At 37.1% G+C, this 26683-nt stretch overlaps 2 protein-coding genes across 2 annotated transcripts in view; one reads left to right on the forward strand and one right to left on the reverse strand.

Moving 5' to 3' along the window:
* Positions 1 to 276: 276 nt before the first annotated feature.
* On the forward strand, positions 277 to 4469 carry LOC110715233. The gene is made up of 3 exons (XM_021893803.1): positions 277 to 445; positions 539 to 779; positions 4101 to 4469. Exons 2-3 carry the CDS (start codon positions 559 to 561, stop codon positions 4189 to 4191), a joined length of 312 nt encoding a protein of 103 aa, XP_021749495.1. The 5' UTR covers positions 277 to 445; positions 539 to 558; the 3' UTR covers positions 4192 to 4469.
* A 2735-nt stretch (positions 4470 to 7204) lies between these two features.
* LOC110715240 (protein RRC1-like) overlaps positions 7205 to 26683 on the reverse strand; it is a 34011-nt gene continuing 14532 nt past the window's right edge. The window contains exons 15-18 of the mRNA XM_021893809.1: positions 16900 to 17124; positions 16010 to 16797; positions 15070 to 15236; positions 7205 to 7491 (exon numbers count right to left, since the gene is read on the reverse strand). Coding sequence (XP_021749501.1) covers positions 7205 to 7491; positions 15070 to 15236; positions 16010 to 16797; positions 16900 to 17124 — 1467 coding nt within the window. The remainder of the gene's footprint in view (positions 7492 to 15069; positions 15237 to 16009; positions 16798 to 16899; positions 17125 to 26683) is intronic.

Consider the following 26683-nt stretch of genomic DNA (forward strand, 5'->3'; position numbering starts at 1 on the left):
AAAACAACATCAAACAAAGTGTTGTTTTTCCATCCTAGCCACAAACCACCACTAAGATCCCTAGGATTGACACCTTTATAAAAATTAAAACTAAGCTTCTAAGACGATTAAAGACTACATCCGAATTACTTTTAGTTTTCGAAAGAAAAAATGAAATCCGGGTCAAAAGACCCAACAAGTCTTTTCAAAATGGGAATAATCGGGGTAGTTGGGCTTTTAATCCCCCGACAATTCCAAATAAGGCTGACCATCGCGCTAGAGGTGGTTGAATTGGGTCAACCACCGCAAGCCCATCTCCTGTGTAAGACAAAACAATGTTAGCTTCAAAAGTAAAATTATTTTTGCCCATTTGAAATATTTTCAGTTTTAAGCTGCCTCGCCTCCATTGAAATCCTCCTTACAGCATCTTGTGAGTTTTCACTCCTACATTGAAGCAACTTCTGCGGTAAGAGGTCTTTTCTACGAATGTTGATGAGTTATTGAACGATTTCCCTAACTTTATAAAATGTGGTTAATTGATTCTGATTATAAATTTTAGGTCTAAGAATTCTGCCATTGATGAGTTCGGCGGCAGCGCTAAAGAATGTGGTGGCATCGGCAGTGGTGAAAGGAGTGGCTGAAGCAAGGGCACACATATTTGGGCATGTCCTTAACCTTACTGCCCAACGATCCGCTCATAAGGTACTTAGGAAGAAGCTTATTGGTGACAAAGTTGCTGAGTGGTACCCTTACGATGTTAAGCATGATGACCCTCTTATCATGGATCGCCAACAACAAGAGTATAACTACTACTTTTTCATTTCTTGATTCATTTTCTTTGTTCGTCTTTTGGCATTATGTTACTTGGTTATACATGTCTACCATCTGTTCGAATGTTCGCCAATGCTTTTGTCTGTGTTGTTGTTCAGTGAGTTTTGTTTGCGGTGTTTATCTGTTAAGTAATTGAGTAACAATGAGTAGAAATATGGTAGGTTTAAATGGGACGAATCGAAAGGTAAGAGACGGGGAGGGAAAGTGATGGATTTAGTTTCTGTTTTGATATGGGTTGAGGGAAGGAATGGAGTGGAACATAAAGGAAATGTAGGGATTGAATTCCGTACTTTTTAATTAATCAAATTATTCCGTATTAGGAAAAGGGTTAGAGGGGGAAATGCAAGCTCATTTATTCTTTTCAAACACAACAGTGTCGTGTATTGTAAGAATACATTAGTGAAAGGGAGGGGAAGGGAAGAAATTCATAATTATATTGGAGAAAAGTGGCTTCCCACCACCATTAGTATCCAAACATACTAATAGAATATTTGTATTTTAAATTTGAATAAGAGTGGCTATTGATTGGATTGAAGTATGCTTAGTCTTCAATTTCTTTGTTTTTCGAGAGAGTCGCAAGTTGAAGTAATCAGTAATTACTATATAACATTTGGGTACTTTATGCAAATTTAGGTTCTCAATAATGTTGTCTACAAGTTGGCTTTTATGTTTATCTCTCAAGGTCTATAGTGGCCGTGTTTGTAGGTATATCAGCAGGGGCAACTCAAATTTTATACTAAGACAATGCATCCCAAATATAAATTCAGCAACTCAAATTTTATACTAAGACAATGCATTTTATGGATACTTAGATCAATGACCCTAGTTAATTTCCTACTCTGAGGCACTAAAGGATGGTTTAGAAGGTACGGAACATGATTGGCTTGGGCTGCATCCCAAAACTTACTTTTTTTTTTTTTTAATGAACATGTAAAACATGCAATCAGTAACCCATTACACGGACAGTGGAGTTTTGTAGTATTTTGAAATAGCTATGTAGGAATGGCCGGTAAAAAGTAGCAACAAATAAGTAACTATTACTGTTCAAATTTTCGAGTTACTATTATAAAGTAAATCATGAAATTGATGAAGGGTGATGATATATGAAGATTATTAATACTAATAACATTATGTTTATTGACTAATTGAAACTTCAAAATTATGCAAATTCTAGCAACTTGTGACGAGATAAGTAGTGGGGATAAATAAGGAAGTAAAAGGTCAATGAAGATGGATAAAAGTTAAGACAGTGCAACTCACTTGGAAATTTAAAAGTGACATAGTGAGAATCTAGAATCACAAATCTGATAATCTATGTTAATAAATTGCCAGATTCCCTTTCGCCATATAGTTGCTTGTAAAATATATTCAAGCAACATATTGGTAAACAATAAGCTTTCACTCAATTTTTCCTATCTTTTTGGGCCAATTGGAAAAATCTCATCTTCTGTCAAAATTTAGAAGGTTGCACTTGTACAAACACAAAGTAATCCAAAGCCACCTGATACTACTTATATAAATCCTTTTAATTTTCTTAATTATTGTGCACTTAGACACTTCATCAATTGCACCAAACACATTTTATACATTGTTATGCACCCATAAGTATATCAAGTTCAACACAGGGTTAAGTCTTAAACAAACTCTTGTTTGGTGAATTCTTCAACTTGTCAATGGAATAGAGGTGTTCTTGTTTGCATCAATAGATAGATTTAATTGGCAAGGCCACCCATTGAATTAAGTTAATCTTGTTAATTTGGTAAGAAATCCATTAGGCAACTTCTAGGAGTTGGTCTTTGCTTTCATCACTTTATTCTTTTTACTCATTTTGTCAAATTAGATTAGAAAAATTCACACCAGCTAGACCAAAACAAGAAAATTCAGAGAGAACCATAAAGATATGACTTTCAAAGACAAAATTAAGACGCTGCAAAAATATAAAGATTTAGGCATGAGAATTAGACCAAACCTTACTTGCCACATCACAGCATAAAAGATTCATATTTGAACACCTACACAAGGTGATTAGAGTAAAGCCTTAGTAAAGAAATTATCTTCATGTCAATGTTTGAATAAAGTGAGGCATAAATCCATATCAAAAATTATGTCTGAGCAACTTCTCACATTTCTTGTACATAATCCATCCTTTTTTCTAGCATTACCTTGTCAAAATCTCTAGCATTCAAGAGCATACTTACTACCTTTACTTGGGTGGCAAAATATGCAAAATGCAAGTTTGAATTTTGTCTTACCTAGGTCACTAATTTATTTTGTGCATGTTCTTGATATGGTCTACCTAGGAAGAAATGACATGAATTCCTAAGTGATTTCTCAAAAATCTTTCTTGAGGTCTTGCCTTTTGAATATTTATGCAAGCTTACATATCATCAAATGACAAGGTGGCATATCAATGTGCAACACCTCTGCCATATCTCCATCATCATTCTGTATAGTTATATATCAAGTATAACAACCTCATGGTCTCAGTTATCTTGGTGTGATATAAAAGTTTGAAAAGATCTGGAAAACACTGAAAATTTTCCAGAGTAGCTTTGTAACTTTCGGTAACAATTAAGGTATGCAGGATAGTACATCAATCTTGAATCAGCACAAGGTACAGAATGAGGTTTTATGTATGGGTCGAAATTATCTATTTAAAGCCATCTCTTTGTTGCTTCATCAAATCCATTTACTTTCAAAAACAAATTTCTTGGATAAGAAAGAATTGAATGAACTGTTAAAGTGGGCAAAAGAAGCAAAATGAAGTTTTTTCTTCCCAGTTTACAGTGTGTAGTTGTTTATCTTGAAAATGTTGTCGAATAGCCATGACTTGCTGCTAAGAGCAATGTGTATGACCTAAGTGTGACAAGCTGAAGTAAAAAAGTCACTGTTTTTCTCTTAAGGCCTTTGTTTGTGAATGAACTGGTCTTAAGTTTACTCAAAGGTTTTCTTTTGGCTGTTATCCATAGCTTGTTATTCTTTATTCAGTCATTTTAATCTTCTTTTTTATTTCTATTTTAATTTATCATTTTAAAACAATTTTAATTTAATTTAGCAATGGTTCAGTGATAGTTCATGCAGAAGTAAATGAAAGCATTCGAATACTAGTACTAAACTGAGTTGTACTTTTACTAACCAGACAGTAACAAAATATAGTTGAATTGTGCCATATATGCATAGATCAATGTTGATTTGTGGCCCATAGTTATGTATTGATGTACATACTTCTATATTTCATCGTTAGGTTTGATTTTTATATATCTTGGCTGACTTATCTACTATGCATCCAGGCGCTTGAGTAAGAATCAAATGTTGAAGCGTCGTGGAAAAGGACCTCCAAAGAAGGGACAAGGAAGGCGTGCGTCTAAACGTAACAAGTAGAGTTTTAATTGTGGCTTCCGTCTTATGAGTGAGATAAGATTACTGCATCTAAAATACCTTGTAACTTTTAATGGTTTGAGCCTACATTTTATTTCCATCTCTTGTTGATTGAACCAGCGTCACATCTTCTGTCAGATTGTTGGAATGTATTCTCAGGGTTCAAATTATGGGAGTCAAATTCTCTTTTTTTATTCATGTCTGGTTTTGTAAGGTGTTAATGCACGTTAGTGTAGTTGTCAATAATATACATTGAGATAAATACTTCTCAAGTGTGTCAACTTTTGAGAAACAGAGGGAGTAGTTGTAACAAAATCAAAACTTTTTGCTTTTAAAAGTAGTAAAACAAAGTAAAATTTGTTTAAGGCGGTTAAATGTAATAGTAGCTTTTATATAGGTAGTAAAAGAAAAAATATATATATTTTTGGGAAATTCCTCTTATTTATACAAGGAGAAAATCCAAGTTGATGTCGATAAAAAATAATCCAAGTTTATTTCATGGCAAAATTGTTGTTGGGGCCTAAGGGTGGGTGGTGTTGGGGCCTAAACGGTGGTGATTCTTCTAGCTGTAGCAGTGGTGGTGGCTAAGCAATGGTGAGATTAATGATGGGGTGGTTCCGGTGGATTTAATGGTAGATTTATGTAGTAATGTTGTGCTAACTAGGGGTAAATTAGTGATTTTGATAAAGATTAAAACTTATATTTAAACTAGTAATGTTGTGCTAACTAGGGGTAAATTAGTGATTTTGATATAAGATTAAAACTTATATTTAAACTAGTCTTCTGGCACGTGCAATGCACGGAATATTTAAAGGTGTATAGCATAATTTTTTTTTTTTTTATATATATAATATGTTTTAATTGGAAAATAAATAGTTTATAAAAGAGAAGAAAGGTGAAAATTAAATGTAATTGTAGAATATATTAAGTTAGGAGAAAATGAATGAAATAAGAAATAACAATCATACATGTATTGAATTAAAGCTATTTTTTTTTGTAATATAAAAAAGGAGATTAATTAATGAATGAAGGTGACATGTGCATTGGTGAAAAATAAAATTTACATGTGGTTTGATGGGGATGATGGTTTGTGTTTTAAAATAGTTAGTATAGATATAGATAGATATATATTAGGTAAGAGGAGCCTCCAGTTAATCAAACTACTCCTCATTAATTTACTAAAATAACCGTATTGATTAACAACATTTTGTACATCATACTTATAAACTTGATTTTCTCTATTAAATACCAACAAAAACAAATTGATTCTATTATACAAAAACAATGGGCCACATATTTTTTTTTTTTTTGAAAAATGGGCCACATATTTTAAAACAGGGCGGAATAAATATTTTCTAAATGTAACTTGAAATAATCAAAGGTCATATTAAAGAATTTCCCAATATATTTTAAAGTTAATTAAAAAATTTAGTAGTACACTAGTTTGAACTAAGTTTTTCCTCAACCAAACGAAGAAATTTGAAATTAATTGTATAAAGCCATTAGCAAGCTTAGGTTAGGCATTCGTGGCTTAACCTATCATTGCATATTAATATGGCCTAATATGCAATTAATATGGCCTAACCTAAGCAAGCTTCTTTTGTACAAATATGCTATGATAGACAAATTTCTTTTTTTTGTACAAATTTCTTCTTTTGAAATTAATTGTATAAAGCCATTAGCAAGATTAGGTTCGCCATAATAATATGCAATGATAAACAAATTTCTTCTATTGATATGCAATGATAGAAAAGTCTGTACTTCTATTGTATAAAGCCATTAGCAAGCTTAAGGTCCTAAAGAATTTTATCAGAAATAAAATTTGTGAATGATTTGCCATGGAAAAGTCCAACATGACTACATAAGCATATCAGGGATAAACTTGTCAAAGTAGAAGTTAGACAACTTTGCGATTGTTTTTTTTTTTTTCAGTTTTAGAAGAGCTAATAAACAAACAAGTCAAAATAAAATACAAAAGCTGACGTCGGGGTTTCGTGGCCAACCAATGAGCCGAGTTAACCCAAAAACGAGGAAACTTTGTAAGCCTGCACACATAATGACTCATGAAATAACCACGTCGAAGAAATGGGAACTAAACCCGAATCAGATAGCACGTACAATAAGGTAGAACAATCTGTGTACATGAGAATCCGACTATAGCCTTTCCGAATACCCATTTATAGTGCCCACAGACATGCTTGGAATTCTGCCTGCAAATCTGAAGCTGAGTAACAAGCCCTGGCACCACCTCCAAGTACTTGCGAAGAGTCAAACGACCGAAGAATCCAACCCATACCAGTACAATTGTCCAATGACGACCACGCGCCGTCAAAAATTAAACACACATCCACCGACTCAGAATATATTTCCAATAGACATGTGAGATAATAGGTACGCACAAATAGAATCTGGAGAGGAAGAGTTATTAATAGGTACGCACAAATAGAATCTGGAGAGGAAGAGTTATTAATAGGTACGCATAAATAAATTTGGCGTTTGAACTAAAAGGCCTGTGAATTTCTAGCGACTAAATCTGCAGCTATCCAAAATATCATATCCGGAGAAGAAAAAGATAGCCAACCAAATAGCCCAAAGCTGAGCAAAAAACCAAGCTTAACCGTCCCAGTATTTGGAGGACCAGAAGAGGGGCAAATTGATGTTAAACCTCCAATTTGGAACTTTTATTTTTGCCTTACCCAGACACAACTATAATCCTTCTATGGCCTTTCTATTTATCTAAGTGAGAAGCAGCTGCAGGACTTGACCAAGCACCGAAAACAGCCACTTGACCAAGCACCGATAACACATGAATGAGGACTTTTCTTTCATATAAAACAATTACTCAACACAGCTAAACTTTAGACAAATCTAACAAAGGTGAAAAACTGCAAATTTTATACATCTAAATGAATACTTTCATTCAAGCACAAAGCCATCCATTTGTAACTCGCAAACTTTCAGTTAGAGCCATCTTCAAGACTCAAGCCAGTACAGAAGAAAAGGCCAAATTCATCAATTACTTTACTCTTCGTCTTCTATCTTTGTCTCTATCTTGCCCCCTATCTCTCTGATGATCATCCCTCTCATAACCACTCTTCTCAAGGTCTTTTCTATTTTTGATCCTTTCACTGTCTGAATCTTGAGATTTAGATCTGTCCTTAGCACGGTAATCCCTGTCAGCATCTTCCGTCTCTCTATTCGATCCTCTGAGTGGTGGGCTCCCACTACGACTCGTACTGCGGTGCCGTTTTCGAGATGATTCTCGCAAATCATCTTTTTTGTCTCTTCTCTCCACTGTTCTTTCTGCAACATTGTTGAAACAGCACATCAGCATGATTTAGTAAAGCAATCAATTAAGCTTAAGTTTTTGCATACTCGATAGCTTTATTACCCAAGCTAATGAGGGAATGAACAACGAACATAACATAAAAACATAAACATCAATTTTGAAAATTTCAGAATCAGCCACAGAGAGATAGATTATCTCACATGCTATAAAAGAAAAATGCACAAACATAATGTTAGGAAACATGGTGCTTTTTCTTCCTTTTTTCCCCCTTCATTAAATGTCATGTGATTCATTTTACGAATTTTACAATACCATCCACATATAACAAATATTATAAACTTACATTTAATTTTCACTAAAAGAAATATTATATGAAATAAAATAATATGAAAATCGCTTATCTTGGTATCTCCTCTATACCATCCAGTCCTCCACCATGTACAATCTCAAAAAAAATGACAGCATCTGACCAGCCACCAGCGCCTTCCCACACCATTAGTCAGGACCACTGCATAAAAAGCCCCCCCCCCCCCTCCCATCCTCCCTTTGAACCCCCATCTCAGCAACCACATATAGCTACCACAACACCAACCCTATGACCTCTGACTTGCTGCAGTCGCCAGTTTATACTCTATGACAACCACAAAAGCTTCTGCCCCAGACATGACTCTATTAACCAACTGAAAACCCTAATGGCTGTTGCTAATTGACACCCCTCCTTTATAATGATCTGTGTTATCAGAAACATTGTGATATTGCCCATATGGGGAAAGAGATGCATCGACTGGTGGTGCAGGCCTGTGGAGATGGAATGGTAGTTAAAGTAGTTAAGAGGGCTGTTCAGTTGGTGGCACTTCGGGTTGAGCAGTGACGAATGGGAAGGGGGGGGAGCAGAGGAAAAGTATATAGGGGAAGCTTATGCTCTGTAACAACCACTGATGTTTCTGGCCCCTGATCTGCCACAGTTCACTAGCTTAACACCCAACTGGTTGTTGCTGCTCAACATCTTCACCCTTCCCTTTCTATTGCATTGTTGTGTAATCAGAACATAGTGATATGTGGAAGGAGATAGAATTTGTTATATACACCCGGGTGTACCGTACAACCCGGGTTCATTTGCTCATTTAATAAATGAACAAATAATTTGCTCATTTAATAAATGAACAAATAATTTGCTCATTTAATAAATGAACAAATAATTTGCTCATTTATTATTAAATGAGCAAAACAATATTCTTAGTTTTAAAAAGCGCGCCTAGGCACACTTGAGGCGCGAGGCGAAGCGAGGCGGTATGCAAAGCGCCTCACTGTGTAAAAGCGTGGCGCGCGCGCCTCAAGCGCTTTTGCCTTGAGGCGTGAGGCGCTGTGAGGCGACGCCTTTTAGATGTAAGCGCGTTTAAGACACGTGCAACTACAATTTATTAAAAAAAAACCCAGGCTTTAATTAAAGAAATAGAAGAGAGAGAAAACATATCTATTTGAAAATTAAAACCCTAGCTTCCAGAAACCAGGCAATTCTCGTTGGGTCTCAACCAATTCTCGCCGGAAACCTGCCAAATCTCGCCGGAACTTGCTGATTCTCGCCGGAAACGACCCAAGCTGTGGTGGATCTCGCCGAAAACCAGGTTAGCTTGCTTTTTTTTTTTTTTTTTTTTTTTCGTTTTTTGTACTGCTTTTTTTTTTTGAGGAATTGTATACCTTATTTGTTCTTTTTTTTTTTTTTTTTTTTTTTATCTTTTAACCGTGTTTTTAAAATTTGTTTTTTTATCTTCTGTGTTCTGATTTTATATTCTGTTTTTTTTTTTTTTTTTTTTTTGGCTTTCCAGTTTATTTATTTTAGTTTTTTGGTTCCAATTTTTTTTGTTTTTCTCTGTATATATATTTATTTTGTTATTGTTTTTTGTTTTTTTTTTTTTTTATTTTTTTTTTTGACGGAAATTGATACTGTTTTCTGTTATAGGCATGGATGAAGAGTCTCTTCCTTCCACCGGATCATCCGATCCCGACTCAACTAGAAAATATGGAAAACCGGAACCTAATAATAGAGTTAATTGGCTTTGTAGTTTTTGTGGTAAAGTGACTAAGGGAGGGGCACATCGTTTAAAACAACACTTAGTTGGTGACTTTAGAAATGTCACTAAATGTCCTAAATGTCCAGAACATGTGAGGGAGGAAGTTAAGACTTTTATGATAAACAAAGCTCAAGCAAAAGTGGATAGTCAAATGATGCCAAGCATGTCCCAACTTGAAACGGATGATGTTGATGAAGAAGAGGAAGATGTTGTCACAAAACGTGAAAAAGTTGTTAAGAAGCCTAGGCACAAAGGTCCTTTGGATATGTTTATCACTTCAACTCCTAAAGAAGTAATGCAAGCTAGGAAGGAAAGGAAAGGAATTTTTGGTGCTTGTGATAAGGAGTTAAGGGAGAAAACTTGTAGGACAATTGGTACGTGGTTTTATGATACGGGAATTCCATTCAATGCGGCTACCTATGCTAGCTTTGGAGCAATGATTGAAGCTATTGGTCAATATGGTCCCGGATTAAAACCACCAAGTATGTATGAGCTTAGAGTTCCTATCTTGAACAAAGAAGTGAAAGATGTTGAGATGCAAGTAGAGGAGAACAAGAAAGAGTGGGCAAGTAAAGGTTGTTCAATTTTATCCGATGGATGGCGTGATTCGGTTGTCCAAAAGGATATTATAAACTTCCTTGTCAATTCTCCTAAGGGTTCTGTGTTCATAAGATCATTGGATGTTTCGGATGTTGTGAAAGATGCGGAGTTATTGTATAAACTTCTAGATAAGATGGTGGATGATATTGGAGAGGAAAATGTTGTTCAAGTGGTGACGGACAATGCATCCAATTATGTCAAAGCCGGTATGAATTAGTAAATAGTCTTGTCACTCTTGTGATATGTTCAATTAAATTTTACTAATTATTTTGCTTTGTAAGTTTTTATTTAATACTTTTTTTTTTCCTTTTTGTGAATTGTAGGAAAAAAAACTTGAATCAAGAGACCTCATCTTTATTGGACTCCTTGTGCTGCTCATTGTATTGATTTGATGTTAGAAGACATTGGCAAACTACCAAGAGTTTTGAATGCACTAAAGAAGTGCATGTTCATCAATGGCTATATTTATAATCATACCTCTCTGGTGAACTTGATGAGAAAGTTCACACAACAAAGAAATTTACATAGGCCATCAATTACTAGGTTTGCAACATCTTTCATTACACTAGCTCAATTTCATAAGCAAAAGGGCAACTTGAGAAAGATGATAACCTCTCAAGAATGGAGTGCTTCCAAGTGGCAAAAGGAAGCAGGAGGAAAGAGAATTGCAACTTATATTTTGCAAGCAAGCTTTTGGAAGAATGTGGTGTATGCTCTTAAGCTAACAAGTCCCCTTGTTAAGGTTCTTAGACTTGTCGATGGTGAGAAAAAGCCTTCGATGGGATACATTTATGAAGCCATGGATAGAGCTTAAGAGACTATAGCGAAGACTTTTGAATTAAGAGAAGAGAACTACATTAAGGTATTTGAGATCGTTGATAAAAGGTGGGATAGTCAACTTCATCATCCTTTGCATGCGGCGGGTTTTTATCTAAATCAGGAACTTCATTATGATCATTCCGTAAATGTAAATTGTGAGGAAGTTTTGAAAGGTTGGTATGATTGTATTGAAAGGCTAGTTCCGGTTGTGGAAACTCAAGATAAAATACTTGCAGAGTTGGATGAATTTAAGAATGCTACCGGTCTCTTTGGTCGTACAATGGCAATTAGGGGAAGGAAGACCAAATCTCCGGCAGATTGATGGCCAGCTTATGGTGCAACAACTCCTAATCTCCAAATGTTTTCCATCAAAATTCTTAGCCTCACTTGAAGTGCTACAGGTTGTGAAAGAAATTGGGGTGTTTTTCAACAGGTTTGTACCTTCACTTTTATTGATTTATGTAATATGATTTTATTTTATTACATTAAATAGCTTATATTATTCTATTTTTACAGCTTCATTCTAAAAAGAGGAATCGATTGGCACAAAGTCGATTAAATGACATGGTTTATGTCAAGTATAATCGAGCATTGCAACGGCGATACAAGAGGAAAGACACCATTGATCCCATTGTCTTAAATGAAATTGATGAAAGCAATGAGTGGCTACTTGGAAGAATGGAAGAAGAGGAGGAGAATGATTTTATATTTGAAGGGGAGGACTTGACTTGGAGTACAGTTAGTAAAGCCTCCGGAGCTAATGAACCTTTCTATGCTACTAGAGGAGCATCAAAAGTTGATAAAGGAAAGGGAATTGCTAGTGGCTCCACTTCTAAACCACGTCATACAATTGTGATAGATGATGATGATGATAATGAGAATTATGATGATGAGATGGAAGAGGATGTAAGTGGAGATGAGGCTTATCAAGAAGAGGAGGATGTGTATGATGATTCATCGGATGAGGAGATGGATTACTAGTGTCTTAGTATGCCATATAACAAGCTTGAAGACCTACTATGTTTGCTTTTCTTTCTACTTGATTTACTTTTTATGTTGAATGTGTGATTTGCTTTTTAGTTAGAGAGTTTCATGCCATTAGCGCCTTTTAAGGGTATCTTGTAGTTCCTTTGTTAATTTATGCATTTATAATATGTTATTTTGATTATTTAAGGCTTATATCTTGGTCTAGAAGTAAATTATAAGGTTTTGGGCACTTAAGGTGCGCCTCGTATCCAAGAGGCGCGAGCCTCCGCTTTGCGCCTCGCGCCTAGGCTCTCATGTCTTTATTCCCCTACTCATAAGTAATAAATCTACTGTTTTCAACCTGTTTCGACAGCAGCAGCAAGGCATGCTCTCTCCAATCAACACAAAATTTTCTTTCTCCAGAAACGCAACTCATTCTCTCACTTCACTCCTCTCATCTATAGAGACTTTAAACGCTGCTTCACCTTCAACGTCGCCGGCGAAAATTCCGGCGATGATGTCGGGAAGTAGCTTGAGGAGTTGCACCACCTTCGCGTTGCTGAACTCCGGTGTGACCTTCAACGTTACGATCTTTGTTTGATTTAATTTTAAATTTAGGAATTATTTTGATTTATATGTATTTGATAAATTCATCATCAATTATGCTCTACAAATTTGTTGAACAATTTTTGTTTTCAATTTCTATAATTTGAAGAGATTTATGAATTAAATCGTGAAAGAGGAGGAAAGAGGGAGAAAGTACAGCAGGACAAACTAAGTGGAAAATTACGAAAATGCCCCTGGGTGCACCTAGAGGAAGGCATACCCGGGTGTACAAAACAAGTTCTTAGAAGGAGATATATATTGACTAGTGGTATGAATAAGAGGTGGTGCTTACTGGAGAGGATAAAGGCACTTGAGTTTAATCAGTGACAGGGCGAAGAGCATAGGAAACGTAAATAGGGGAAGAGAATTAAGTTTTCAAAAACAAATTACTTAAAAGTAATTTCTTTTTTAGTCACAAAAATGGTCAAACAATGATATAAGGTTGTTCTGTAGTGTTTCCTGAAATAAAAATTTTAAAAAATAAAAAGTAGTCCTCAAGCACATACAAACTCGAGAATTATAGTATGTGTTCCGTGATTAATTGCATCATCACCAATGCTCCAAAACTATGTACATAAATCACTTCGTCAAACTAGATATAAACTATCTCCTATTGCAAAAGTTCTTTAGCATAGTAGGAAATTTTCACCTAGAAGCCAACTGAATATAATTAAGAAAACCTAAGTGTTGGTAGACTGCTCCTGGAAATACTGACAAGGTTATTGGTTAGACTTGGGCTGAATGATAAATGCAAAACAAAGAAAGAATCACAAAAAAAATGTTAGTTAAATGTAAAGCATTTTCGGTACTTGAAGTTTAAATAATGCGACCAAGGCAACAATATAAAATGTTTTTAACAAAGCCGAGTGACTGGCAGGGAGGTGGCAATGTCAGTCATCATCAAATTTTACAAGAATTGGCTTCAAAACAAAAAGCGGGCGAAAGAAAAGCTAACCCCTAAGACAATAAGGATCAATAATATAATTAGGAAATAATGAATAAATTTCCATTAGAAATCACCAATCTATCAAAATCACGTGATTTAGTTGCAATAAAATAATCACAATTGACAAGTGAAAAGGCAAGATATCCTTTAGTTTCCCCTGAAAAAAAATTAAGATTCGGCATTTTCAAAACACGTCACATCCATTGTAATTAGGGAAAATGAAAATAAATAATCTCACCTTTACCCGGTCTGACAATAATAATCCCACCTTTTGATTATTACGAGGCAAACCCACTTTGGTCATTAATCTTCTTTTAATAGGCTATTTTACAGGTTACCAGTTAAATAGGTTAACCTTTCTAATTTCCTTCCTAAACTCTTTACTTCTTCTAACGAATTTTCTTAGACCTCCATTTTCACCCCCATCCATAGCCCCTACCACATCACAACCCTCACACCACACTAACCACCACCCTTACCACGACAACGTACACCTTCTCGCGCCCACCCATGCTTTCCCCTTCTACGCCGGCAGTCCCCATTCTTATCTCTTCTTTCTTTTCCCCAGAACCCACCCACAACCCCTTGCAAACCCCAGCCCGGTGGGAGGAGAGTGAAGGGAAGATGGAGTTATAGCATGGAGGCTGATTTTTTTTTTTTAAATTTGTAAAATAAAGACAAACTAAAAAACGACAAGTGTCAAGTGATGTCCTCCCATTTTTCCTTCTAATTATCACATCCTTTCCTATTTATAAACTTCCTTAGGGCGTTTTTATATATTATTTACAACACTTTTACTACCCCAAATCATTTTGGGACTAAGGCTTTGTTGTTGTGGTACTTACAACACTTTTACTTCTACACTATTCAAATACTCCACTTTGGCGAGTTTTATAGATTTATAGTTAAGGGAAAATGTAGTAATGCGGGATCTTGATACATTAAGCTCGATTTACACATTCATATCATCATTTTTTTATAATTTTTACACATTGATAATTAAAATTATAAGCACTTGAAGTAATGAGTTGGCAAGCGTGAAATAAGAAGAGTAAAAAGTTTTTTTCATTAAAAAATAATAAATAAATACATTGTGGGAAAGAGGAAGTGCACTACCATACCAGATTCCATCATAGGTCAACCTGGCCCAATTTAGCAGACAAGGCCTCTTGGAAGTGAGGGAAAGAGAAATGGAATCCCCACCCCTAAGTGCCCCTAAATTTCAAGGTTATGATACAAAAGCTTAACACCAAACCAAGTACTTATTGGTCATACAAACTAAAACTAAAGGATAAGTAAATTCATTATAGTACAGGATATAAGAACACGAAAGGGGGGCTGAACATACAATATATATTAAGTAGTTAAAAAAAGAAATAGGACATTTTCATTATATTTGTATTAAAGTTGTGAAAAAAGAAAGTGGATTTATGCAATATATGAAGAAGGAAATTCTTTCTTTCCTAGGACATACGAAGTATATAGTAACATATCTTTGGGATCTCCTCTTTGGATAAAAGAATATTAGCTTCAACTTCTGGAAAAAGTCTATTAAAATTTAAATTTTTGAGGAAAAAACTTACTAATCCTGGGAAGATTTTCACTTGAATCCGACAACCCGTAGTCTGATTCTAGACGTTTCCTATATATTGCAACCTTCTTCTCAATTTCCGCCGAACTTTTGATACCTCGTTCCTCGAGAGACTCCCGATATTCCATCAATGAAACTTCTAGACGTCTCAATTTTTGTCTGAACAAGTGTAGCCAAACATCAAAACACGTATAAGATTCCATTGTAAAACAACATACAAGGGCTAAGGAATCTAACATTAGTAAATAATGGTGTATTAATGAAAGCTAAAACACCTTAGTAATTACTTCCTATATTCCAAATTTGTTGATACAATCAGACTTTTAACACTATTTACAAACTCTACTTTGACTAGCTTTTGTGATTTATAGATAAGAACAAACATAGCCATGTGGGATCTTGTTAGATTCCATTTAATGTGTAATTTCAAAATATAAAACTTTTTATAAATTTTTTACTTATTGATTATTGAGATAATTACAACTGAGGTTATGCATTGGCAAATATGATAAAGGAAACAAGTCAACTAATTTAGAACAGAAGAAGGTTTTTTTGTTTTAATTTTATACAATTTTTTTTAATTAAAAAAATAGGAAATGGATTAGAATTATTTGCTCCATAAAGTATAGCATAACTCCATTCACAAGTTTCTCCAATATAGTAGTATAAAAGCCTTCCTTGCTCTAATCACTCGCTTAAACAGAAAAACTGAAGAGAGGATGCAATTCTGATGCTCCAAAGCCACTCAATTCCACTAACACTAACACATATGACTTAAATTACAACCACGTTCTAACATGCAATAGTTAATACAATGGCCAAAATTCCCTGCTTCCATCCCATGGGTAAAAGAGAATGATATAACAGAGTGAGAGTGAGTGAGAGAGATTATTCTCAAGTAAGGACGTAAGCATAATGATGATGAGACAAACCTTTGCTCTTCATTTATAGTTATTTCTGGCTGTGTTGCAGCACTAGTCTGAGCTGCATACTCACTATCCTCGGCATTAGACAGATCATCTGCAGCGTCATTCTCAGAAGATGAGTAACCCAGCCCCAGACCACTAGAGCTTTGCTTAGGCTCATCATCTTCTTCTTCTCTAGCCCACTTTGAGGCAGGCAAAACGGTCTCCGCTTTCTCTTTTTTCAAGAATGATTTCACTTCAGACTGCGGAAGGGAAAATTCTTGTGGCCGAGAGTTAGATTCTCGTGCTTCCACATCATCACCATAATAGTTCCATGTTGTCAGTTGTGCAACCTCCATCTCAACATGCACATCACTCTGCACATTAGCAAATTTAGCTGAGCTTGGTTGGGCCTGTACATATTTCAAATCATCTTCTAGCTCAGATCCACGTTGCTTCTCAGCTTCTCCGAGATAAAGCAATCGTGCAACCATCATTTCTCGACCTCCAACAAGTGAAAGTCCATTGTGCCTACAGCGCCTCTCCAGCTCAGGAAGAGGGAGGCTTCGCAACTCTAACATGGCAGCTCCCTTGCCCATAGCCAAGGCTAAATCCTGATTAGTCTTGCTTCCATCAGTTGAATGTTCAGGGCAGCCAACCTTTTCTTCCATTTCTAGTACATCACCACAGATGGAATGGAAAGGTATAACCCCAGAAGCACTGGGTCGAAGAAAGGTAGCTCGCAATCCATTACAATACGCATCTGAAAAAAGAAACCAGTCTGACCAAACTTGAAGCACTTTCAACACCCTCTCCTACAATTACAATTGTTTGGCCAAGATTAGAATCAGACAACTAAAACATGCAATAGAAATTTAATAAGAAAGAAATTGACAATTACAAAATCAAGATCTAACCTTAAGAGCTTCAGCAGTGATTCTTCCACTTATGCTACGATACAAGTCATTAAAGCTTTCCATTATGTCAGGCAACGTCACCTCAAATTTCGTACGGTAAGCAGATGCATTCTTCACTGGAGCACTACTATTATGAAGAATGTCAGACACAAGCATCAATCTTGCAACTTTTGTGGGTATAGGTGTTTCCTTCAGAGTCAGAGACTCCGTTAAAACTTCAACTATCTGCTATGCAATACAAGAAGCAACAAAAGTTAAACCTGAACCATGAAGACATCGATGTCCGTCAATTTATATTGGACAGCATACAACTCTGCTAACAGCATCACCTTCATTAGTCAATCTCAGCATACAAGTCAAGTATTCGCAAAATGAGGCATGAAAAAATAATCACTAAAACAGGCTAGGCCAGTAACAGAGACAAAAGCATTGGTTATCAAATCAAATAGATAATGTAAACAACATAAGCCCAACCTTGTATCAAAGAAATGAGAAATTGGAAGGGCATAAAACTAGGCTTGAATATTCAAGGATTAAGTATTTATATTGATTTGAAAAGAACTGAAGATATCGCCTTTCTTCTTAAGAATGGCAAAAAAGTATAATGAAAAAGATCTGCAATTGCAGTCGACATAGCACATTCAACAAAATTTCCTTGAGCTGAGAATATAGTAACTACAACTAACATTCACACTCAACAACATTGAATACCATTTATACAATTGAAACTAGTGTTACATATCCTAGGATTGGCTAGAACTGGATCAGTTTTTTTTTCTAAATTACTTTTTTCTAGCAGTCTTTCTTCAGCACCAATCAGATGGTTGGTCATAAATTAGGCAAATTTGCACTAACTCTAAAGTTCCAGTTAATCCTTTTTGGAATATAGGAAAAACCTAGGCACAAGCCAAATTTTTTCATTCTAATTCTAAACAAAGTTTGAACTTTACAACTTCAGAATTCTAAACTATGTAGCATTCCTACGAATATAGGGTCAGAAACGGGAACAGGTATAGGTACAGGAACAGGGATGGAAAATGAAAAAATCAAAATTCAAATATTCGGGTGCTGTACAGATACAGCCAAAATTAAATAAGAAAATATAGAAAATTTTAAGGCAAAGACACAAGGTTGTAATTGGCAAACTTACCTAAATCTCTATTATATAAGTGAAGGGAGATGGAGTAGAATATAGGTGTCCAAATTGTGTAAGGCCCGAATTCCCCCTTCACTTCATTTATTTGTTAGAGAATAATATGTGCTTTATTGGTGTGGCCGGCTACACCATGTGGCAAGCTAACACACGCCAAAACATTGACCGGGTAACCCCTAACCGACCGAATAACCCATGATCGACCGAGTAGACCCAGACTAAGTAACCCCAATCACACCGTGTGGACAGCCACATATAAATTAAAAACTAAAAAAAAAAAAATCAATAATTGACAAGCCTTGGCAAAATCTTAAAGATTCAAAGATTTTAATTAGAATAACATTTTTCACAAATAAAAAAGTATAATATTATCAAACCTTCAAAAAAAAATCTATAATTAAAAATTTGATTATACATCCCATAGTTTCTTTTAGTTGTTTTTATTTTCACAAAAAAAAAAAAAAAAAAAAAAAAAAAAAAAAAAAAAAAAAAAACACACACACACACACACTGTATACAACTTTCCTCATTATATTATACACTCCCTTAGTTCTTTTATGTTCTACTTAGATACAATAGATACGCAAATTAAGAGAATATTGACTAAGGTAGGTGGGTATAAGAAAGCTGAAAAAGTAGGATAGCGTTAAAGAGAATGAAAAAAGGTAGGTTTGTAAATAAAAAGGTGACTAAAGTAAAGAGTGGAAAAGATTACAATTATTATGAGGTCGAAGGGGTTGTCATGGATCATCCACTTGAGGGTCCGAGTACGGGTTGGCCCATTAAAGTCTATGCAAGAAGGTCCAAATCACAAAAGAGGAGCAACGGTCAACAAGGAGAAAGTTAGCAAGAGGAATCAATAATAAGGACAACAAGAGAGGTCAACCACAACAAAGAAGATGAGGACAAAGCAGATTAAGAAGAGCTTAAGGAAAACTAGCAGCAAGTTTCTTCTTTGCTTTATTATTGTTTTGCTATTTTCATAAATGTTCATATATAGGAACTTTGTCTTGTTAATTTAGCTTGAGTATAAGTTAGTAGCATTATGCTTAGGAAGGGTATCCAGAAATTAAGAAAACATTGGAGAGTAGTAGCCTCAAGCTACCTTAGAGCCTAATGACCTCAAGTCGTTAATTTATTCCCAATAGTTGTAACCTTCCTTCTAAATTAATCGAAGCACTCAAGCATTCCTCTTAATTCGTCTTAATTAACTATTAATTACATCGACTCAATCCGGTACATCACAACTTAGTATCAGAGCGGTCGGTCATGGCCGGGGGACAATCACTAACCCAACGTCCAATGCGGCAGATGAGAAGGTGAGTCTCGGTTGAAGTCAATCGAGGAGAAACTGACTGACCAAGGCAACTCCATTGGTCGTGCAGTCACGGAGTCACGGAGGCAGTGAACCAAGCAATGGCCGACACCCAGAAGTCGATCACCGACAACTTCACGACCCTCTTCGAAGAGAGACATGAGGAGAACAGGGTGCGGATTGAAGGTCGGTTGGACCGTTTCTGTACCGACCAGGATTTATAGGCGATGGTGGCAGCGAGGGAACGAGAGAAGTTCCAAGAGGAGATGCGCGCCGCGGCGGTCCAACCCAAACGAGCACCACCTCCGCCGTTTTAGCCAGTGCCCGTAGAAGCTATCCAAAATCATAACGAGAATGAGATGTAAACTCCGATAGGAGGATATGGTATGCCGGAGTGGAGGAGGAGAGACCCACGTGGTTGGCCAGAGGAAGGCGGCGGAGTAAAATGGAAACATAAAAAAATTGACATACCGATTTTTGAAGGCAAGGACCCAAATAATTGGGTCATGCGCGCGAAGATGTATTTCGATTTTTACAAGGTGGCCGAAGAGGACAAGTTGACGGCCTCCGTGGTGGCCATGGACGGCCCTGCACTCCAATGGTACCATTGGGAGCAAAGACGACACCCGTTCGCACACTGACGAATCTGAGGTGCAGGTTGCTGAAGGAGTTTCGACCCACTCACGCCGGCACATTGCACGAGCTGGCAGTGGAGGAGTACCGAAGGAAGTGTATTGAGCTTGCCTTCCCATTGGATGATGTCCCTAAGAGCTTAATGAAGGGGCAATTTATAAATGGCCTCACGACTTCTGGATCCGACCACCCTAGATTACGCCATATAGTTGGCGGGTCGGATAGAGGAACGAAACCGAATCAATGGGGGAAAAAAGGTAGTCTGGTCATGGAAATTCCGGCCGAATAATGGCGTTTCCAATTCGGGTGGGGCAAGCAGCAAAAGTACGGGATTAATCCAAACTTATGGACTCCCTAGCAATGCGGGTCCAGCGAGAACATGGCCCAAACCCCCTCAATCACAAGGGTCCGTCAATTTGGGCCGGCCCAATTCTAGCCAGACTTCTAAGGCTGGATCAGAAACAAGAAGATTGCCTGAAGCTGAGTATCAAGAGAGGCGAGCCAAAGGACTTTCGCTGCGACGAGAGGTGGGGCATCGGCCACCGTTGTAAGTGGCCGAAGATATGGAGACGGCGGTGGAGATGGAGGACAGCGGGGAAGAAGAATAATTAGAGGATCTGATTGTGGTTTCCCTTTGTTTGGTCGTGGGAATCTCAAATCCTAAGACCATGAAGCTCAAGGGGGGAATCCGGGAAAGGATGGTGGTGGTGGTGGTGATGGTGGACCCAGGGGCCACGCATAATTTTATATCCCACCGAGAAACCGAGGTGATTAAGGAGGCAAGGGGCGTGTTTGATGTGGCTTTGGGGAATGGAGAAACAGTACGGGGAAAAGGGGTATGCCGCGGCGTTCGACTGAAGCTCACCCGTGGCGTGACCATAGTCGAGGACTTCTTACCGTTAGAGTTGGGCAACGCGGATGTGATACTCGGGGTGCAATGGCTAGAGAAGTTAAGAGCAGTGACCACGAATTGGAAGTCCCATATTATGAAATTCAACCTTGCCGGTGTTCCGGTGACGCATGTCGGAGATCCATCATTGGAAAGTAGCCGAATTTCGTTGAAAGCCATGATAAGGACCCTCTGTAAAAGTAGAGGTGGAGTTTTGGTGGAGGTGAACAAGATGGACAAATTCAGTGAGAAATATGAAGCTAATGAACTCCCTGGGGCTTCTTAGCAAGTATGGGCCTTTGTTCAACATGCGTAATGGGCTTCCTCCAAACCAAGGCTATGAGCATGGAATTGTTCTCAAGCAAGGCAGCAACCCCATAAGCATTAGGCCCTATCGCTATCCCCAAGCCTAAAAAGATGAAATCGAGAGGCTCATCAAAGAAATGATGGAGGCCGGGATTATTAACCATCTAAGTGTCCTTTTAGTAGCCCGGTGTTACTAGTGAAGAAGAAGGATGGGTCATGGCGTTTTAGCGTCGATTATTGGGCCCTAAACAAGGAAACGGTGCCGGATAAATATCCAATACCGGTAATTGATGAATTATTGGATGAGCTTCATAGAGCAATGGTGTTCTCTAAACTCGATTTAAAATCGGGTTATCACCAAATTCAGGTCAAACTCGAAGATGTTCACAAAACCGCATTAAGGACCCATGAAGGACATTGCGAGTTCTTAGTAATGCCTTTTGGGTTGACTAATGCTCCGGCAACTTTTCAATTGCTCATGAATGATGTTTTCCAACCCTACTTGAGGAAGTTTGTGCTAGGGTTCTTTGATGACATCCTCATCTATAGCAAGAGTGAGGAAGAGCACGAGCAACATGTGGAGATGGTCCTAAAAAAGTTGGTCGAGCATGAGTTGTATGCCAACTTAAAGAAGTGTGAATTCGGGAAATTAAAGGTTGCTTATCTAGGCCACGTGATTTCAAGAGGACGGGTAGCCATGGATGATGATAAGGTGACAACAATCTTAAGGTGGGAGGTGCCCAAAAATTTAAGGGAACTTAAGAGGGTTTCTTGGATTAACGGGGTACTATAGGAAATTTATGACTAGGTATGCCCAAATAGCCGCGCCACTCACTTCACAACTCAAGAAGGATAGCTACGGTTGGTTGGAAGAGGCAACCAAGGCTTTTGAGGCTCTCAAGAGAGCCATGACCACGACTCCCGTTCTAGCTATGCCCGATTTTAGGAAGGAGTTTGTCGTAGAAACCGATTTGGAGTAGGGGCGGTGATGATGCAAGAGGGTCGACCCATAGCGTTCTATAGCAAGTTGCTTGGACTAACGGCCCGTGATAAGTCCATATATGAAAAAGAGTTAATGGCTATATGTCTAGCCATTGTGAGGTGGAAGCATTATTTGTTGGGGCAAAGATTCGTGGTGAGAACCGACCAACAAAACCTCCGATTTATCACTCAACAAAGGGAGGTAGGAGGGGAGTACCAAAAGTGGCTTCATAAGTTAGTTGGGTTTGATTTTGAAATTCAATATTGACCTGGGGCGTCGAATCAGGTGGCGGATGCTGTCTCAGATGGATCAGTCTAGTGTGCAATTTGGAGCAATGATCCACTCACAAAAGGTGGTCTGGGAAGATCTGGAAAAGGAGATTAACCAAGACAAATGGTTGGCCAAATTAAATTGGGCCTTGAGGAAGGAAAGGAAGGCCTGCACGAATTTTACTTGGAAGGTCAGAAGGTGATGTATAAGAACAGAATAGTACTGCCCATGGCTTCCAAGTTCATCCCAGCACTGCTTTGAGAATACCATGGAGTACGGCCTATCACCCTAATCGGACGAGCAGCCTATCACCCTAATCGGACGAGCAAACCGAGATCGTGAACAAAGGGTCAAGACTTATCTCCGATGCTACATCGCGGATCAGCCCAAGGGGTTACCATGGGCGGAATACACCTATAACACATCTCCTCATACATCCACCAAGGTCACCCCTTTCAAGGTGGTCTATGGTCGAGATCCCCCAAAACTTTGGTGAATCGGGCGAGGTCATACCCCTGTAGACACGCTTGAAGAGTGGTTGCAGGAGAGGGATTACGTGCTGGATGAATTAAGGGTCAATTTGGTCAAGACCCAGCAATTGATGAAGGAATATGCCGACAGGAAGAGAAGGGATGAACACTTTGAGTAAAGGGAAGAGGTGTTTCTCCTGCAACCTTATCGTTAGCGGTCGTTAGCTAAGCGGCCAAATGAGAAATTGGGGGCTCGATTTTATGGGTTGTATAAGGTGCTTTAAAGACGAGTTGCGTACAAGCTGGACCTACCATCGGATGGTCGAATTCATCCATATTTCCCAATTAAAGCGGGCTATAGGGTCAGCACCGGTTAATCCTACGGTCCCACCATAGCTAACTCCTGAATTAGAGCTTGTGGTCGAGCCCGAGGCGATACTAGACGCCCGACGGAGGATGCATGGGGATGGATACTGGGTTGAAGTGCTAGTCAAATGGGTGGGATTACAGGAATTTGAAGCGACTTGGGAGGAGGCCGGCACCATTGTGCAAAGGTTTCCCGACTTCCTTGAGGCGGCGAGTATTGTCATGGATCATCAAATTGAGGGTATGGGTACGGGTCGGCCTATTAAAGTCTATGCAAGAAGGTCCAAATCACAAAAGAGGAGCAACAATCATGAATGATAGCGACAACAAGAGAGGTCAACCACAACAAAGAAGATGAGGACAAAGCTGATTAAGAAGAGCTTAAGGAAAACTAGCAGCAAGTTTCTTCTTTGCTTTATTATTGTTTGCTATTTACATGAATGTTCACATGTAGGAACTTTGTCTTGTTAATTTAGCTTGAGTATAAGTTACTAGCATTATGCTTAGGAAGGGTATCCAGAAATTAAGTAAGAAAACATTGGAGAGTAGTAGCCTCAAGCTACATTAGAGACTAATGACCTCAAGGCATTAATTTATTCCCAATAGTTGTAACCTTCCTTCAAAATTAATCAAAGCACTCAAGCATTCCTCTTAATTCGTCTTAATTAACTGTTAATTACATCGACTCAACCAGGTACATCACAGGGGTAAGATTGTAAAAGGGGTAAGCCAAAAAAAATATAAAACAAAGTGAGTAGAACAAAAAAGACCAGACTGAGACGAAAAGTGAGTGTGTGTATATATATATATATATATATATGTGTGTGTGTGTGTGTGTGTGTGTGTGTGTTACACTGTCAAACGGTTTGACAGTTCGGGTTTGGTTCGGTTTGAAATCAGTTCGGTATTAAATCGGGTCGGTTTGAAAATCGGTTTAAGTGTCTCGCGGGTCGGTTCGGTTTAAATATTTATCGGTTCGATTCGGTTTCGGTTTAATCTTGATCGGTTTTAATTCGGTTCGGGTTGTAAACAGTCCGGGTAGTAAACGGTTCGATGCAAACGGGTTGCGGTTTGTTAATGGTTCGGTGTAAACAGTTTTTATCCCGGTTCAAACAGTTTCGGGTTGGAAGCGGTTTCGGGTTGGAAACAGTTCGGTTCTTTTTTGGTTCGGTTTATAACTGGTTCGGTTTTTTTCGGTTCAGTTTATAACTGATTCGGTTCTTTTTTGGTTCAATTTATAACTAGTTTGGTTCTTCTGCGGTTTAACGTTATTCGGATCGGTTCCATTCCGAGTTTACTAAATTACGATTCGGGTCGGTTTTCGATTTCAAAAAATCGATTGTTTATCGAGTCGTTTGGATTTGGGCAGTTAAATGGTTTTGATTTGAAATTTGATAGTATTTGCTAATCTTTTGTTGGTTAACAAGTTTTATATAAAGTCGAGACTTCATCATTTCATATTTAGGCATCATATTATAAACAAATTCACATTGATTTTATAAATATATATCATGTTCTGTTTCAAGTTTAGTCATACTGATCTTACTAGTGTATTACGAAGTAGATTATAAAAGTTAGTGAATTAATGTATTATTGTTTTACAACTAGGTTGTTATATGTTTCTTATTTAATCATTTAAATACTAGTGTCATAGTCATGATTTGATGAGTTCTTATTAAATAGAAATTTGCAATTTGGTAATTCGATACTTGATTAATCAACAAGACTGATAATTATGGCTCGTTTATCTTTATATATTTTCATGAAATTATGAAGATATTACAAAGTAGTTTGATTTGTGTAATGAAAGAAAACATTAATGATTTATTAACAAGGTAATATTGATTAGTTCAATCGATCGTATGTACACATTAACGCATAGCATCTAACCATCTCATAGTTAAATACTTCGTATGTATTAGTACAAAGCTATAAATTAGTGAACATTATTTTGATTGGATCAATAACTTGAGGTGTTGTTTTAAATTAAATTAGGATCATTGTTCGTGTAGTTTAAGTATAATGATCTACACCATCTCTAACTATTATTTTAATATTCCATCCATCCCTTTATTTTGTCCCTTTGTCATTTTTGGGGTCAAACTTTGAAAATATTGACCATAAATTACCAATAATCTATAAAACAGTAAAACTTAATTTTGTCACGAGATTCATGAGTCATGACTTCATGAGTGATCTTTTTAAATTTGTATCATTATATATTTTATTAATATAACGTTTTTATAATTTTTAGTTATATGAAAATAAAGATATACTACGTAGATGTTTTAATACGCGTCTTGGAGACTGATCCCGATCAAATGAATACACAACACACAGAACATCATCTAATCAGTCTCAACCATAGATCAAAAACAATCTACGGTTAATTTTTTCTCCCACAACACACACGGATCACCACTCTCAACCATAGATTAAAAACAATCTACGGTTAGCTTCTTTTCCCCACAACACACACGGATCACCATTCTCAACCATAGATTAAAAAATCAATGGTTAGATTTACATCTCAACCATTTTGATACCCTAATTCCACTTTCACGCCTCCTAGTTCTTTCTCTCTCTCATCTCCTCCTAGATCTCACTCATTCATTCACGGCGCCTCTTCGTTTGTCGTCTCTCTCATTCATTTTCAATTCTCCCTAATTCATTCACGGCGCCTTTCGTTCGTTGTTGCTACTCATCGGTGTTGTTGCTGCTCTAAACCTCGCTTATCAGTGTTGTTGTTGCTCTAAACCTTTCTTTTTTGTCCAGGTATGATATCTCTCTTCCTCGTACTTCTTGCGACTGATTTAATCTGATTTATGAAGTAGAAGAATTAAAGTTGTAGTTGATTTAATGAGTATATAATTGTATAATTATAACTTAGTGGTTTACTGTATAACTCTGATTAGTGGTCTATCTTAAGTTAGTTAGTATTTGACGGTTGTATTTCTTGACTGCTTTGCATTATTGTTTGCATATCAATCAAAATGAATCAAGATTAAAGAATTGAACAGGAAAGAGTGAAAGACCAATAATCAAATTTGACATTAAAATTTAGGTTTTCTAAGCTACCACACTATATAACATAGTTGTCCACTACGTTTTGCATTATTATAGTTATATTTCCCCTTAATGAGTATATAATTGTATAATTGTAAGTTAGTGGTAATAGTATATAATATGGGTTCATCTTATTTAATTTTCTAGTAGTTAAAAATTAATGGGTTGCTACTGAAATTTAATTATATGAGTTTATTAGCGTTTATAGAAAAATAATATGGGATTAATGACTTTTCACTCTCTATTCTATTTGTTGGTTTCACTATTAAGTGTACATCTCAATGTAATGGGTTTTCGACTCTTAACTAGAGTAAAAAGTACCTAAATGTGTTAG

This window comes from Chenopodium quinoa, unplaced genomic scaffold (genome assembly GCF_001683475.1).
Source record: "Chenopodium quinoa cultivar QQ74 unplaced genomic scaffold, ASM168347v1, whole genome shotgun sequence".
Classification (NCBI taxonomy): domain Eukaryota; kingdom Viridiplantae; phylum Streptophyta; class Magnoliopsida; order Caryophyllales; family Amaranthaceae; genus Chenopodium; species Chenopodium quinoa.

Excerpts from the sequence above, each read along its gene's own strand:
- LOC110715233 (XM_021893803.1), top strand. The coding sequence starts at position 559 with ATGAGTTCGGCGGCAGCGCTAAAGAATGTGGTGGCATCGGCAGTGGTG. Across the intron at positions 780-4,100 it reads ATGGATCGCCAACAACAAGA|GCGCTTGAGTAAGAATCAAA; the intron begins GTATAACTACTA and ends CTATGCATCCAG.